This window comes from Emys orbicularis, chromosome 7, assembly GCF_028017835.1.
Source record: "Emys orbicularis isolate rEmyOrb1 chromosome 7, rEmyOrb1.hap1, whole genome shotgun sequence".
Classification (NCBI taxonomy): domain Eukaryota; kingdom Metazoa; phylum Chordata; order Testudines; family Emydidae; genus Emys; species Emys orbicularis.
In genome coordinates, this window is record NC_088689.1 from 21,317,732 (window position 1) to 21,334,664 (window position 16,933).

At 42.2% G+C, this 16,933-nt stretch overlaps 1 protein-coding gene across 1 annotated transcript in view; it reads right to left on the bottom strand.

Annotated features, from left to right (window-relative positions):
* Positions 1 to 6,586: 6,586 nt before the first annotated feature.
* The window catches only part of FAM53B (family with sequence similarity 53 member B), a 97,612-nt gene continuing 87,265 nt past the window's right edge, over positions 6,587 to 16,933 (bottom strand). The window contains exon 4 of the mRNA XM_065408023.1: positions 6,587 to 6,949. Within this exon, the coding sequence (XP_065264095.1) occupies positions 6,587 to 6,949 (363 nt within the window). The remainder of the gene's footprint in view (positions 6,950 to 16,933) is intronic.

Consider the following 16,933-nt stretch of genomic DNA (forward strand, 5'->3'; position numbering starts at 1 on the left):
AACTACAACAACCCCACAAGTGCACAGTGAAACTAATGTTATGCTGTTGTTGCATATATGACATTTTTTTTGAAGCCAGCTTGACTGGTACTAATTCCTGGTAATGGGCAACATAAACCCTCATTAAAGACAGCTATCCAAAGAGTCTCTGAACCAGTGAATTATCTAATGGCTCTAAGTAGTACAGGTCATCTACTATAAAGAAGGTTTAATTATTTTTGGCACCCAAAAAATCATGAACCAAATTGTGTATGTGTTGTATATGTCTTTCCGTTATCCATTTGTTCTGTGCATCAATTCCTTATTTCTTTTGCTCGACTCTCTTAAATCATTATATAAATATGATACAAATGCACAGCAAATCAGAGGAAATATAGTATTGTACTTTAATGCTGTAAGAAAAATGAACATATATATGTTATATTAAGGTTCAGTGAGGGCAAAAGGTAAACATGCCCTTCTAAACCCAAATATAGATAACCAATTATTATTTGAGGGGAGGTTACTAGATTTCCTTTCCTTTAAAGGAACAGATTCAATTGTTATCTTTGTTCATCAACAGTAAATTTGTGTCTGTTTCTGTAAAACTGCACAGAAATACTAGCCCTACCATGGTATGTGTGGGCGGCACCATTACTCAAGGGTTGTGATCCATTGGCTACTGGGAGCCTCATGAATGCAGTCCATGTGGAAGAGGTCAATGGCTTCCCATCACCATGGCTGCTCCAGAGGTTCCTGTGGAAAAGATAGAGTAGTCCCAGACTGTGATAAATTTCTAGTGGAATTTCTGCAGGGTGGTTAGGGCAACAATCCACCACTCTACCTAGTCTCTGCCTCTCCCCCACTGTAGAACTGAACCTGCATAGGTGTGTCTGTGGGGTCCAGAGAAAAGAGTGAAGCTATCACAGCAGTGGCTGATCTCCAACCTCTTTCCATGTAGGACAGGAAGGAAATTCATGTGGAGGGTCCTGTTTGTGTACAGATGTGAGGGAGATTATTTGGGATCTTGTTTTTTTCAGGCACCATGGTTATTCCCAGAGATTTAAAAGGTATTTGTTGCCTTTGGTAAGGTCCACCTAGCCGAACAACCACAGCACAAAGCTCCATGTCTTTATAGCAGGAGAGGAAGTCTTCTGTCAACACCAGCGGTACCCTGGTAATGGAGAAACATAGCAAAGCATAAACAAAGACCAGTGCTGGGCAGCCGGTTATTGAACCAGGAAGCTTTATTTACATAGTAAAAGTAACAAGCAAATTCCTGAGACTGAGTTGCTCTAGTGCAATAAAGTCATTGAGAGAGTACAAATCAGCAGTCTTCTTGACTTTCAGGTGAAAGAACAGTCTTTGAACAAAGATTACACCTTCTACAAATCCAACTTTGTATACATTTACGTACATTTGCATTTGTGCAATTAACATGGAGAGACTCTTACTTCAGTTCATAGCTTTCAGAAGGCTTTTTTTGTCTGTCATCTTCTTTCGATTCTTAAACATCAAAAACAGACTCTGTAAAGCACTGCTACAATCCTAAAACGTCCTACATAAGTCCATTGTCCTGTCATCCAGGATTTTTAAACAATGCACTTGAAACACAACTTTATTGGCCAAATAGGCTATTATGTGAGAAATTACAATCTATTCTACAAATACTTCCTTTGTGTCTTCTTTTTTCCATATGAAGATGTATTGCAATCTTTCATAGAACAACCTCAATGAGCTATACCTGCAAATACACAGCAAATTCCCTGTGAGTATGTTACCAGTGCTAACAAGAAGGACATTATCCACTAATATACTTTTTAAAAATAATTTTATTGAATGCTGAAATTTTATTGCTGTTGATATTTTGCTGTCATCATTAAATGTCTGTAGTCCAAATTGATCCATGTTCCAAATCAGTCACTGTCTATCTCCATGATGATTAGACTGTTAATTACCTAGCATATAAAATCATTTGCTCCATAGTGCCAGACTCTTGCATATGGTAGGAATTTGAAGTACGGGTTATTCAAAGCATCTGTGTAATATTGGTGAAGTCCTAAAAAGCTAATAAATCCTCACCATAGGGATCCATTGTTTTTAAGCTGGTGTCACTGCATGTGTAAGATCTTGCTGAGCTTCCATCATGTTCTGAAGAGCAAGACACCTTCTAATTTTACAATCAACAGGATGTCCCCGGAATCTGAGGCACATACTATATTCTAGTTCCGATTTTTTTAATTGTTTTAATATACATATAAATCCGGAAATGTTTTACCTCTACAGAAAAACTTTTAAAAAGTAAGGCTTTATTAACCTGAAAATCAGTACAAAAATCATACAAAACAAAAAACCAACCCTCAAAACAAAACACCACTGTGGCCTAAAATTGTTGCTAACTGTAGTTTGTGTCTATGCTAATGTGCCCATCTAAGGCCATTGCTCATTGTAGAAGCATCTTTAGTAAGGCAAACACGTTGTGCTGCAATGTAAACTGTATGCTACTGCTATGTTGAATACAGCTGGGTAGTGATCCATTTGGTCACTTTCCTACTGTGCATGTTTTAACATAGCATAGCAGCCCTTTAAAAAATAAAAGCCCTTATGAATTAAAAGTCGGAGATATGTAAATACCAGAGTGCTTCTATAGCTCTAAAAGAAAACAACTAAAAAACAAGTCAGTCCAGGTTTTCACAAATCAGCATAGCAAAAGATACTCTAGATACTTCTAGAGAGATACTCTAGAAGCATTGTGGTGATGGTCCAATGCACTACATCTGTAAACCACTGCACCACTGCATCTGTGAGCTGTCAGGCTTAGGAATATTGACCTCTGTGGAGCTGTAGAGGTCAGAAAGAAGGGGCTGCAGCAGCGGGATACACAGTAGAGGAGGCAACCTCTTGACAGAGGAGAGGGAATGGGAACAAGATTGGTGCTGTATAAGTTGGGGCAGTACTAACAGTTCAGGAGCCAGAACTGACAGTAAAGGTTTTGGGAGCGTTTGCACACTGTTCGATCAGTCCAACTCGTAGCTGATTTGATGTTAATGATGTCTCAGAGCTACGCCACCAGCAGAGCTTAGGAAATATCATTTGCGGGGAAATACCAGTCATTTCACTTGCACAGGAAGACTCAAAATAGTCACTGAAGCCAAATGGTATGATGTGTGGCTATAAAAGGTAAAATGGACACTAAAACATTAACAAAATAGTCTCTCATACAGTGAAGAAACCACCCTTCTTAGGCAATCTTCCAGCAGAAGAGACCATCCCAGACTGAACTGAGTAGCAGTTCTTTATGAGAAGGGCACTACCCAAAAGCATCTTATTCTTGTCAGTTCCTTTAGAGCAGAGGTTCTCAACCTTTCCAGACTATTGTACCCCTTTCAGGAGTCTGATGCCTGAGGCCTGCTGCCTGGGGCTCAAGCCTGAGCGCCGCTAAACATGTAACTTAGCTTTCTGGGGCGCCCTGTGGCGTGGGGCCCCAGGCAATTGCCCTGCTTGCCACCCCCTAACACCCACCCTGCACTTGCAACCCTCCTAATCCATGCCCCCCAGGTTGTGAAACACTGATCTAGATGAGTTGAGATACCCCCTGGAAGACCTCTGTGTATCCCCAGGGGTACACGTACCCCTGGTTGAGACCCATTGCTTTAGAGGTTTCACTGTATAGATAGTCTGCTTTTGAGGAAACTGATATTTTGTCAGTGTGTCTTTTAAAAAGTGTGCACACAAAAGTGCATGTGTCCCAGGTAGTATTGTGCATATGTCACAGAATGCACTTCTGAATGCAAGGTTCAATGTGTGCATGATTACCTTTATGCATCCACAACTTGGGCATACAACCGTCTGAATGCACACTTTCAAAATGATGTGCCTAAAGGATTTAGACAAGGTGTGTTTTCTTCATTAATGCATGGAACAAAATATTGTTTTCACAGAGCTGTGTAATTCCAGAACATTAAAAATAAAATCATCCCCATCCCCCCCAAATTATTACTTGTTTGGCTTCCACTTTGTGCCAGTATCATATCTAGAGAGAGAGCTGAAATTAACATTGTTACAAACAAAACACTCTGTGCAATTTGACTGGACACTTTATAAAGCTATACAACTGGATGGATTCCACTGTGATACTAGATGCTACACACATCTTGAACCACTGCAGAAAAAAAGTGCAGTAACATAAGAAGATGTGATTAAAATTCCATATCTAGGATATTGTTCTCCTATAAGTAAAAAAGAAAAGAAAAGATTGTTTCCTCATAGACCTGTTAGCAAGTGAACAGCTTATTTTACCAAGGTAAAAGGTATAATAAATTGTATAAACGTAATGTTCACCACTTTATCGTTGCTAAAAATGGGGGCAGGGAAAGGGAAAGCTTTCAGTGCTGCTACCTGGCTTTTCAACATCTTGAGAGCTTACTTTGTCAAATAATCATACTGCATTTTATATCAAACCATTTCACAGTAAAACACGCCAAACGAAAGCACGGAAAATCTGGATTTGTTAGTGGGACAGGGGTTAAACCCTCTCTGACTGAATGTGTTTTATTTCTGTGATTTGGTAAATCACAGGATAAATCCAATCCTAAGTGATCGGAAAGCGATTTCTCATCTCACCTATTGCATACACCCTAACAACATGGATGACCATTGGCAACAAGCCCTGTACAGCATTGGCGCTGTGGAAATCCTCAAGTGCAGTAAGATCAAGCTGTCCATCAGTTTAGACAGGGCGAATGCTGCACCAGATGCTTTTGTGCCAGCCGTGTTCTGTACGTCAGCTCACAGTCATTATGAGTTCCATGCCAAATTTAAAACAAACGTGTGTTTTTTTAAAAATGAACCCTTAAAAGAGAAAAAATATCATATCCCTGAATAAGAAGTACTGGAGAAAAGGCTGGCAAGATGTAGGTAGAAGCAGAGGAGTAATCAAAAAGGTTTTGGTGTATGAAACCTTGGATGGGCTTTCACACGAGTTCTTCAAAAAGAGGCAAATGACTCACTTGGACTTTCCTACAGTGATGAAGAACCTTCAGTCTTCAGCAAAACTAAACGTGAAATCCAGCCCCCCCCCCCCCATTAAAGCCACTGAGTTTTGCCACTGGCTCAGAATTTCACCCTATGTTGCCTGCCAAACGTGCCCGACAAGCACAAAGGCTTTAATAAATGTACTCTTATCACACTGGACAAGGACATCTAAGAAAATCTGAGCCTGTTGGGACGTTTGTTTTGTTTTATTGTTAAGTCTCCAATTCTGATCTCACTTATACCAGTTTTCTACTGGCTTCGCTCCACTGACTACAATGGACATACTCAGATTGACGCTGGTATGAGAGCGAGATCAGAACAGTCACCATTAGAACTCATGTTACCTGCCAAACACTGAGCCGCCTCTTCTAAAAGCCCTGCTTTCACAAGCCCAATAGAAAGCTGGACTATTTTTCCACTGGGGCTAAAAGAGGGGCTTGAAAGGAAGAACACTAAAGCAGCTGTGTCTAATAGCAACTTCTTTTGGAAACAGCAGAATTTGCTCTTATGCTAATGCCCGGCACAGCTCTAACACTGATCTGAAGTTCCCAAACACTGAGACATGGGCCAGATCCTCAGCAGCCATAATGCCATTGATGTCAAAGGTAACTTATGTCAGCTGTTGATCTGGCCCCAGGGGGTTTGTTTATATTGTGCATTCCCTACCCTCTGCTTTCGTTGAATTAAGGAAACTGAAAATATAAATCCTTTGCTGTGATCATGATCAAATGTCAAGCACTATGCTTGTGATTTCCCTCTCATGGCTCTGTTGATGCCTGCAGGACTAAAAAGGCTTTATGGCAAGGCAATATGGGATGATTCTGTGGTTATGACTGTAGGAGTGTTGCCTAAGTAAGACTGCAGGGTTTCAGTTATAAGATCCCTCACTCAGACTTGAGCTGAATAATGATCTCCAGGATGGCAGGTTAAACTAAGGATTCATCACCCCCTTGCAATCTCCCCTCTCCTAGTGTCTAAGGTGCAGTATGAAATCAGAAGAAGGGGTAGGAATCACTTAAAATGAAACATTCCTTATAGCTTGCGGCCCAGAAAGCCCGGGCTGATGAGGGTCCCACTGAGGCATAACATAGCCCCTCTCAGTCTGGCTCTCTGTACTAGACAGTACCTAGTTTGTGAATCAAAACCAGTACTTTATTTTCCAGTCCTTAAAAAAAAAAAATCTAAACACACATGTTCACTAAGAAATTGCAGCTATTCCAACACCTGCAATTTCAAGTTTACTAAAAGCTGTTGACTTAATGGTGGAGGGGGGGGAAATGCAGTTTGGAGATCTCTAGAATGCTTCTTTCCAAAGCCCCATGGGCTATTTTAACCAAACTAGCTGATATCTGGCTACAGTAGTTACATAGAATTTCAAGATTTAAAAAAAAAATTGCTCAGGATACCTGATGAAATTTTGGCAAGGCTGCTTTTGTCTCCTATTGCTGATAGGACAAGAACATTGATTTGCTTTTATGCCTAAATACAGTATAACCCAAGTATTGAACCTAGGAGATTTTACTACTCACTGTTCTTAATTTACATCCCCAAACCCTGACGCAAACAATATTCTTTAATTGTTTTCTATTTGCTCAATGTCTAATTCACCATCTAGTGGAAAGACATTCCGCCCCCCTGTTCCACTACTCTTCCATGAAGCCCTTTCATCTTCTTTTCTACTGCTCTCGTCTTCCGTGGCACAATAGTCTGACTCTTCCCAAGAGAGGTCGTCTTTGCTAACGCTACGTTCTTCTGCGTTTGAGTGTGGCTCTGGCACGGGGGTGCAGGCTGGTGTCCTGCCTGGCATGACATCAGAGGAGGAAGGAGATGCTGTCCATGACTTGGGGCTGTTGATACCAGGGCAGAACTGATTCTGCTGAGCGCAGTCGTCCACTGTGGTGCTAAGGCAGCTAAGGCTGTTAAAGGTTTGACGATTCTGCAGAGGGAACAGAAAACAGGCACATGAAACAATGGCATTCAGTTTGCACAAACAAGGTCAGAGAATCAGCTGAATTTAGAGAGAGGGGAAAATGTGCTACTTCACTTAAGACATCTCCATGCGAGAACAAAATTGGTCCTTATTGTACACTTACCGGTGTTCTCCCCTTCCTTCCCCCTCCCCCCCACTCCACCATGGACATTTCATGACATAGATATTTTCTAAGGAATATCCCGGGGAGAAAATACCCCAGGTACTAAAGGGCTCTTTAAACTAGCAGAGAAAGGCATAACAAGAACCAGTGGCTGTAAGATAAAGCCAGGCAAATTAATAATAAAAATAAGGCCCAATTTTTTAATAGAGATAAATTAATATTGGACCAAGCTACGAAAGAAGTGGTGGGTGCGCCATCTCTTTTTGTCTTCAAATCGAAACTGGATGCCTTGCTGAAAGATGCTTTAGGCAAACTTATTGGGTTTGGGCTGCATACAGGAGTAAACAGATGGAATTCTAAGGCTTGTGTTATCCAGGAAGTCAGACTAGATGATCTAAAATTCCCTTCTGGCCTCAGAGATCTATAAGTGAATTCCAACAGCATTCAAAATGATTAATTGAAATGTTCATCTTTAGAGTCTGCAGAAGCCAGTGCAGAGAATGCTGTTCAAGTCTCTCAAAAGATAATAATTACACTTAGTAAACCCTTTGTGAAAAAGAAAAATCCCATCAGCAAACCGATCGAGCAGACAACCTGTCTCTCTGAAGCCCTCGAAGACTTAATGTTACTTTCCCCAAATCTGCCAGTAAGAATTAGGTATTCTCAGCAGCAGCAATTTACATGCTGGAAATCCAGGCGTACTGTTAGTTCCCTTTGCAGTAGTTCTTGCATTTCTTCCACCTTCTGTAATGTCGGCTGGATGCAAATGTACCCACTTAGTTTTGGATATATTACACAATACCCCAGCCTGGCTGCTTTAGGACCTTGAGATCTGAGAACTCATTCAGCACAGATCCATCCAATTGTAACGAAATGAATTTATTTTTTTAAAAGCCATTTACTGCCATTTGATGGGACATTTTGGACAAGCTGATATAACTGAAATATCATGCATAAAAGGATCACAGCTACTGAGCAAGGAGACTTCTCCCTTTCATAGGAGCGCTTGCAGTATTGCTCCAAAATACGTCCTTCTCATTACAAATTGTTTAAATCTATGGCCAGATTGAGGAAAGCCTTTAAGCTTGTAGTCTCTGCAGGCTGCACCTCTGTAGTAGAGAATGGAGAACTGGCTCCATTTTATATGGATTAGGACCCTAATTTTAAGCATGTGCTTAAGACCCATTGATGTCTTTAGGACTTAAGCATGTGCTTAAGCATGTGCTTAAGTGCTTTTCTGAATTGGGGCCTTTGTGGTTATGCTACAGTGATGAGCACTGTATCCCAGTACCATGCCCGTTTATTAAGGGGAACACACGATCTCTGTATCGCTCATCTCTGCATGAAACAGGCTTTGTGGTTGGTTGTAGTTTCTTTATTTAGCTCACATACTGTCAGATCAAAATGATTTCAAAACACTGACAATGATGAGATCTTTGCCGGCATTTAGAATTGCTCATGTTAAGTTACGGTATGTATGACATGACAGTTCTCGTCCCTGGAGATACTTCTGACTGCACATGCATACATATTTGTAGTGACACTTTTTAAAAGAAACAAACAAAATTCTAATCACTTATCTTAATTAAAATAAATTGCCACTCTCCTGATGTTCACTATGTAAGCAAAGCACGTACTGCAACAAGGAATACCCAGGGACCAGTGCAATTTGCAGTAGAACAGGAAATCCCTGATCTGAATTTTCCAGTGGTTTGTGAAAAGAGGCAAAAAGAACTGAAGAAGGAGAGACCAGAAAGACAGATGGACAAAGGCAATGCAAAGGTGCAAAACCTAGGGAAAGGGATGGAAGTCTCACAAAAACAAAGACCTGTGGAAATCTAACATTAGCTGATGATAAGAAATGAAAGCAAATACCTTTTGAGTTAAACAAGGACTTTAAGAAAGCACAAAGATAACTTTAAGAAGTCAAGTGACCACTGAAAATATTACAGGAAATAATGTCGCTCCCCTCAGACTGACAAAATGTCCTTGCACCTGCTAACACTGAAAGGTAGCCTATTATTAATTATTAGTTTCTGGTAATTCCATCTGTGCCCCATGAATCTAAAAATCCTTGGCATCAACAGTGCCAGTTAAAGCAATGCATGGATATCCAGTGGTTTGTGCACACTTCTCCCAAAACGAAAGCCAAGCATGTGATGCTATAATGTAAGCATTAACTCATTTCACAGACATCTGGTCTGGCCATATCCTGTCTAAGCTCTCTAGCTACATATTGCTATACACTCAGCACTGTATCTGAGTGCTGTATCAGAGCTATAGTCAGATAAGGGTGGTTAACATGTTTAGTTCATGTTGATGTATCCTCATGTAGAACCATGATTATTTTAATTCAAGGCTAGGGTTATAATTAGCTTTCAGAACAGACCAGTGTTATACTACAAGCGGGCACTGCTAATCTGCTCAGTGTAATTTGGAATGCTGGTGTGAAAAATCCCCATTCTATTAGGAGTATCACACAAACCACACTGCTGGTCAGATGATCATACTCGGCATGAATTTGACACAAGAATATCCAATCACATTTCTGAGTCACCTCCAGATGTACAGTTTGGGCTCACTGGTAATGATGGTGCACCATGGTGGACTGCAAAACCTACATGGCGTTTCAAAAGAGCACAGTTCACAGTCTGGTCCCTTTTCAGTTACACTTCCTGAGTGTGATTTAGAAAGTGGGAGGGGCTGCCCACGGACGAATGGATCAATTGCCCTGGGAAATGCACTGATTCAGCACATCTCACAGGCAGGCTTTAATGGCAGGGTGGATGATCAAGGTACTAAAGGGGCACTCAAGTATATAGGTGCTGGAACTAGGTGTGCTGGGGGTGCAGCAGCAGTTTCCATCATATACAGGGTTTACAGTTTGGTTCAATGGCTCTCAGCACCCCCACTCTACAAATTGTTCAGGCACCCATGCTGAAGGAAGACAAGGCCATTGCAGAGAAGCTAAATGAATTCTTTGTGTCAGTCTTCACTGCAGAGGATGTGAGGGAGACTCCCACACCTGAGCCATTCTTTTTAGGTGACAAATCAGAGGAATTGTCCCAGATTGAGGTGTTAGTAGAGGAGGTTTTGGAACAAATTAATAAATTAAACAGTAATGCGTTTCCAAGACATAAGAACAGCCATATTGGGTCACGCCAAAGGTCCATCTAGCTCAGTATCCTGTCTTCCAACAGTGGCCAATGCCAGGTGCCCCAGAGGGGATGAACAGAACAGGTTATCATCAAGCGATCCATCGCGTCGCCCATTCCCAGCTTCTGGCAAACAGAGGCTAGGGACACCATCCCTGCCCATCCTGGCTAACAGCCATTGATGGACCTATCCCATGAATGTATCTAGTTCTTTTTTGGACCCTATTATAGTCTTGGCCCAGAGGGTATTCACCCAACAGTTCTGAAGGAACTCAAATACGAAATTGCAGAACTACTAACTGTGGTATGTAACCTATCACTTAAATCAGCCTCTGTACCAAATGACTGGAGGACATTTTTAAAAGGCTCCAGCGGTGATTCTGGCACTTCCAGGCTGGTGAGCCTGACTTCAGTACCAGGCAAACTGGTTGACACTATAGTAAAGAATAGAATTCTCAGACACACAGCTGAACACAGTATGTTGGGGAAGAGTCAACAAGGCTTTTTTAAAGGGAAATCACGTCTCACCAGTCTATTAAAATTCTTTGAGGGGGTCAACAAGCATGTGGACGAGGGTGAGCCAGTCAATATAGTAAACTTGGACTTTCAGAAAGCCTTTGAAAAGTTCCTCACCAAAGGCTCTTAAGCAAATAAGAAGCCATGGGATAAGAGGTAAGGTCCTCCCATGGATCAGTAATTCGTTAAAAGATGGGAAACAAAGGGAAGGAAAAATTGGTCAGTTTTCACAATGGAAAGCAGTAAATAGCGGGGTCCCCCGAGGATCTGTACTGGGACCAATGCTGTTCAACATATTCAGCTCCCAGTGGCTGCAGTCTGCCGTTCCCGGCCAATGGGAGCTGCGGGAAGTAGCGGCCAGGCCTGCGCTGCTTCCTGCAGCTCCCATTGGCTGGGAACAGCGAACCGCAGCCACTGGGAACTGCAGGCAGCCGTGCAAATGTAAACAAACGGTCTGGTAGCCCGCCAACAGATTACCCTGATGGGCCGCATGCGGCCTACAGGCCGCAGGTTGCCCACCACTGGTCTAAGCGATATTGACTGACTTAGATGACCCCCATGCATACATGTGTGAATGTAATAGATGGGCTGTTTCCTATGCAATTTACATGGTGTAATAAACTCATTGCATCCATAGAGAGGATATCAAGACTTATATTGCCATAAACAAACTTTCCGAAAGAGGACACCAAAGACCACACAGCCATTTTACATGGCCACATCTAGTTTTTTTTAATGACACATTCTGGCAATGTGGTGTGCACACACTATCTGAGCAGTGCTAGATGCAGTGGTTTGAATGGGTGAGTAGAAGTGATGTGCCTGTCCCTGGGGGAGACGATGGGACCATACTGCTATCTTCCCCTCCCAGGATTACTGATATCCATGATTCATAAAAATAATGCTGAGAAACATCTTTTCCCTTTTATTGCTTTAGAATGCACCAGCTGCTAGGTTTCTGGGGGGGGGGGGCGAGGGGAGACTACCCTTCAATTTGCTACTGAGGCCCTATTCCCCCCGCATCCAGCAAAACATGAATTATTCTGGCTAGAAACACCATTTAGCTCAGACTTGATTTTAAGCAAATGTTGCTCTCAGACCAAAACAGCAGGAGCTCATTAAATTTCGGCAGACATGTCGCCCCCCCCTCCTCCCCCGTAGCCATATGCAACACATCCAACCTGTCTCATTGTCTTCAAAGAACTGACTCTCACTCCACAAGCTTCCTGTCCCAGCATGCACTGGATCTTCATGTAATACCTGGGAAAGCCTTTTGAGGAACTGTCTCTACTTCCGTTTTTTCTAATCGTAGTCTGGACCATGAGGAAAAAAATCTTCCCTAGATGTTCTGATGAGTATCGAGAGCTAATAAATGTGCCCTACTGTACATTTGTATAAGGGAATGGGTAACAAAATCTATGTTTTTATAGGGATCCACAATACGACTTAATGCAGCAATAAAAGTGTACGCTAGAAGCTACAGCTACTTCAATTACTCTGATGCAAAAGTTTGTTGCTACTTACCTCAGTTACTCTATAACCAAAGGACTACCACAGCCAATACAAACATTTTAGCATCCCATTTTGAGTGAATGTTATGTAAAACCACAGGGCAAAGGCTACACATGCTCTCTCTTTGTGTAAATTATTATCTCCTGTGACTTGTTCTCTCTCCTTTCCATACGCCTATCTCTTGCTTTTGCATCACAGAAGGAGGAAGGCTCTGATTCCCAAAGGAGGAAGGCTCTGATGAAAACCAGATGTGTAGACCTTTTCAGCAAAAACATGTGGGGTTTTTTCATGGGCCAAGTAGCCTGCTATGTAGCCACCAATGTTCAGGTTTAGCTGTTTAGAATATGAATCTAATAAATGTGCCCACAGAAGAAAGTATCTGTTCTGGATGAAGATGATCATCTGACACACACTTCTGAAAGAACTAGAAGCTGAAGCAGATAAATGCATTACAAACAAACAACTGATTAGATTCAAACTCTCTCATCCCCACAAACTCTCACTTCTCTACATGGGAACTGCATATGACATAAACCTGTAGCATATCTGGAATTCAATAGGGTGGCAGGTCATGAGATCCCTGAGTTTAAATGATGAAGTAGCTTGATTTTTCATACTCACCATTACTAGGTTTGTATGTATATATTAGCCAGTGGTAGCAGAGATAAAAAGGAGAAAATAGTGCTGTCTCCATACTGTGTTTATATGTGCATTTGTATTCTCTTAAAGACTATGGGCTAAATTCACCACTGGGGTAACATAGCCTTACTTCATTGGAGCCTCACTTGCTTATACGAACAAAGAATTCTGTGGCTTTTTATTAGAAATTTGTATTTTAAAAAAACCCAATTTTCAAAGTGAAGCTGATGGCTGGCATTTTCCAGTACTCTATACAGATTTGTTTGGGGATTTGTCTCTGGTGCTCCTCTCACATCAGGAGTAACGCAATCGAAGTAATTTACACCAGTGTAAGCCTCATCTCAATGAGAGAGTGGAGTCAGACCCCAAATATCTATTGAGTAATCTGGTGTCAGTGTCTCAGCTCCTTTACGCTTCAATTATTTTTTTAAAACACAGAAACCTAAGGCACTAGCACTAAATTTATACAAATTGATCATCTCCTGAAATGCTTTAATCGACATCCTTGAGCATTATGTTAAATGAAGCATCATAATAAAACAAGTCATTGCAAGCAAATGCAGAGTTATATATAATAAATTGTTGTGATTCAGTCTTCCACTAGGAGTCCCTGCAACTCCAACTCAAGGGACAGAGAGCCAGAGTCTGATCTCATTTACACTATTATAAATCCAGAGTAGCTCCAGTAAGTTAAATGGAATTGCACTTTGGAGCAGGTTTCACTTGGGGGCCAGCAATGCCTAGTGGCCAGGCCATGGCTTGACAGTCCTTGAACCCCATAGTAGGTTTCGCTCTGGGGCCAGCAGGCAGGCCGTGGCCCATCAATTTCCCAGTACCCCAGAGTTCTCCTGGACAGATTGAGAAAGATAGAGAGACCCAGGCCTTCCCTCTGCACTGGGTCCTAGCCCAGGGCCCAATGGGGAGAGGAGTGGACTGTCTTGTCACCTCTTCCTGGTGCGCCTGACCAGCCTCTCCTGGGCTGCTTCCTACCTCCCCGCATTCTCTTCTCTTTGGCATGTGGTCACAGCCTGCTTTCCTGCGCAGTTGGAGTACCCAATCAGTCCCAGAAGCTCAGTCAGTCCAGCTCTCTTCCTAGTCTCCAGTTATGCTCCATCAGCAGGGTGTGTGGAGGGAAAAGGGGCAGGCCCCTACCCTCCCAGTTGGGCCTTACCAGACCCTCTCCTGTGGATTGCTTTGTCCTCAGAAGCTGCAAACTACCTTCCTCCCTTCAAACAGTCTCTCCTTCATTCTCCCTCCCTGCTTGACTGTCAGTCTTTTTCTGAGCAGATCCTCCATTTGAAGCATGCCTCACAGTACTGCTCCTTCACTCCCTTAGGCTCAGTAAACCCCCTCACCACACCTGCTTACATCAGGTCTGAACTTGCCTGTAGGCAAGTGTCAACTAGGCAAATGAAATAAGAAATGTTTTTTATATGGGCACAGACATTCAGCCAGGAACAGTCTTTTGTTAGAGGGGGGCAGAAAACAATGACAGCATCTTTATCACTCCTGGTGCTTGGGTACTGCAGCGTATTGAGCCATATGAGTGAATTTCTTTGGAAGCCTGTTTGTGAAAAATAGTAGCTAGTCCATAAGTTCAGTGGCTGCATTTCAAATGGAAATAGCTCTTTTCTTTAAAATAAAACCCTCCAAGTATCAAAAGGCACTAGTACATATAAAAGACTAGGTATTAGTCCATATAAAGGACTAACAGCTTTATGAACCTTCTTAATAACTAGAACTTGGCCAAAAACAAAAACCTCTCAAAACCTGCTGAAAGTGTAAACCAGGGGTCGGCAATGTTCGGCACGCGGCTCGCCAAGATAAGCACCCTAGCGGGCCGGGCCAGTTTATTTACCTGCTGATGCGGCAGGTTCGGTCGATCGCGGCCCCCACTCGCCACGGTTCGCCGTCCCGGGCCAATGGGGGCGGCAGGAAGCCACAGCCAGCACATCCCTCGGCCCGCGCCGCTTCCCGCCGCCCCCATTGGACCAGGACGGCGAACCGCGGCGAGTGAGGGCCGCAATCGGCCGAACCTGCCGCGTCAGCAGGTAAATAAACTGGCCCGGCCCGCTAGGGTGCTTACCCTGGCGAGCTGCGTGCCGAACGTTGCCGACCCCTGGTGTAAACCATGGAGCTGATAGGCATTAATTATTATTACTACTAATTATCATTTGTCAAGATTCAGAATATGTGCTTTGTGTTGCACAAGGCACACAGCAAAGAATCTCTGCCCCAAGGACTATCCTTTATAAAGTGGTAGATGGCACATATGAATGTCCAGGCATTCTAACTGGTTTGTGATGTGCGTTCTCCTGTCTGAAAATGCAGACTTTTCCGTTCATCCCTAGGAAGCTGCAGGAGAGCTGAAGTATACTAGCATGCTGAGCATAGTGCTTTTGCAATGAGTTATTCATATCCTATTTCCCTTGCAATGGCTTTCATATATCATTTGTTGACAGGAATATTCTCATCCTGGGTCTATGTAAAACACACATGAAATTCCCAGGGCCAAAGAGGTCGTTTCAATATTCTTATGTAGCATGATTTCAATAAGAGGTTCTCAAAATGTGGTGTGTGACCACTGGTGGAGCTCTTGCTCGTGGTCACAGCCTTAGCCCTATTTTTCAAAAGTGACTTAGGTACTTAGAAGCCTACGTTTCATTGCAAGCCAATAAGACTTAGACTCCTAAATGCCAAGTCATTTTTTAAACTGGACTTAGGCTCCTAAGTGGATTTTTCAATTCACTGGCAATTTTGGAAAAAATTGGGGAAAAGATTAGTTTCAGGTTGAACCAAAAACAATTTTTTAAAACTTTTTAGTCAATTGAAAAGTTGGGAAAAAATTGTTTTGGGGTTTTGAGCATTTAACATTTTAAAGTTGTTTTCAATAAATGTGAAGGAAATTTTGAAACAAAGCTATTGTGCGCTGAAAAACTGGAATGTTTCATTTCCAAAATGGTAAACTAAACATTCTGATTTTTTCAACATTTATTTTTTACAACACATAACTGATACGAATTTGCAAAACAGTGTGATGATGTTGAATCTGCATTATTTACCCCTCCCCGGACCAAAAAAAAGTTTCAGACAAAAAAATTTCACTCAGCTCTACTCCTAAGTCACTTAGACACTTTTGAAAATGTTGCCCATGGTGCTAACTCTCCTCCACCTGTCAACTCGTATTAAAAGACCTACTAAAATAAATCTAATGGTTTTCTGCTATTAATTGTCCATGAAAACAAATGCTGCAGTTGCTCCAGGGATTCTATATTATCATGAATGGGAGGGAGGTGTCCACACAATCTTAAAGATGTGGGGAGGTGGTCCATGTAATGGTGAATGGAAGGGGAAGTATTGGGAGCAGGATTTGGAAGTCCCCCTGAGACACCTCTTGATTTCAGTGGAAGTTAGAGGCCTAAATACCTTTTCAGGATCTGGGCCTGTATCTGCAGAGAGTCATTTTCTCATTGTCCTATAACATCCACAATTAGATTTGCATCTGCTGCAATTCAACCTCTGACATAAAGATTACTGAGACCATTAAATAGAAGGCTCATGTGTAAGCTGATGAAAAGCTCATATGCTCTTGGGTTGCTGTATATTTTGTTGCCATGCCTAATGAAGGAAGAGCCTTGCTATTTTAGAACGACATGCAGTTTTATAAATGAGACAGTGTTTATAAAGTTGACTTGCCAGCACTCGATTTAGAAAGCAAGTTTTCCCAGGCACTGAGTTTCTGTGAAATCCTCTGGGTTACTAATCCTCATTGCATTGGTCTGAGGGTAAAGTGAGGAAAAGATGGCCCTATGACAATTCATTTGGCTGGCATTCTGAGGTTGTTGCAGCTGTCCGTTTGAACAGGAACAGAAGCCTTCCTAATCTTAATATCATAAACATTGGCGGGATCTGTGATACTCTAGTTACCTGGTAACAGATGAGGGGTATTAAGTTTGTGAACAGTGTTGCAATGGAAATTCTTCGTGCCTGAAGGAGATGATCTCC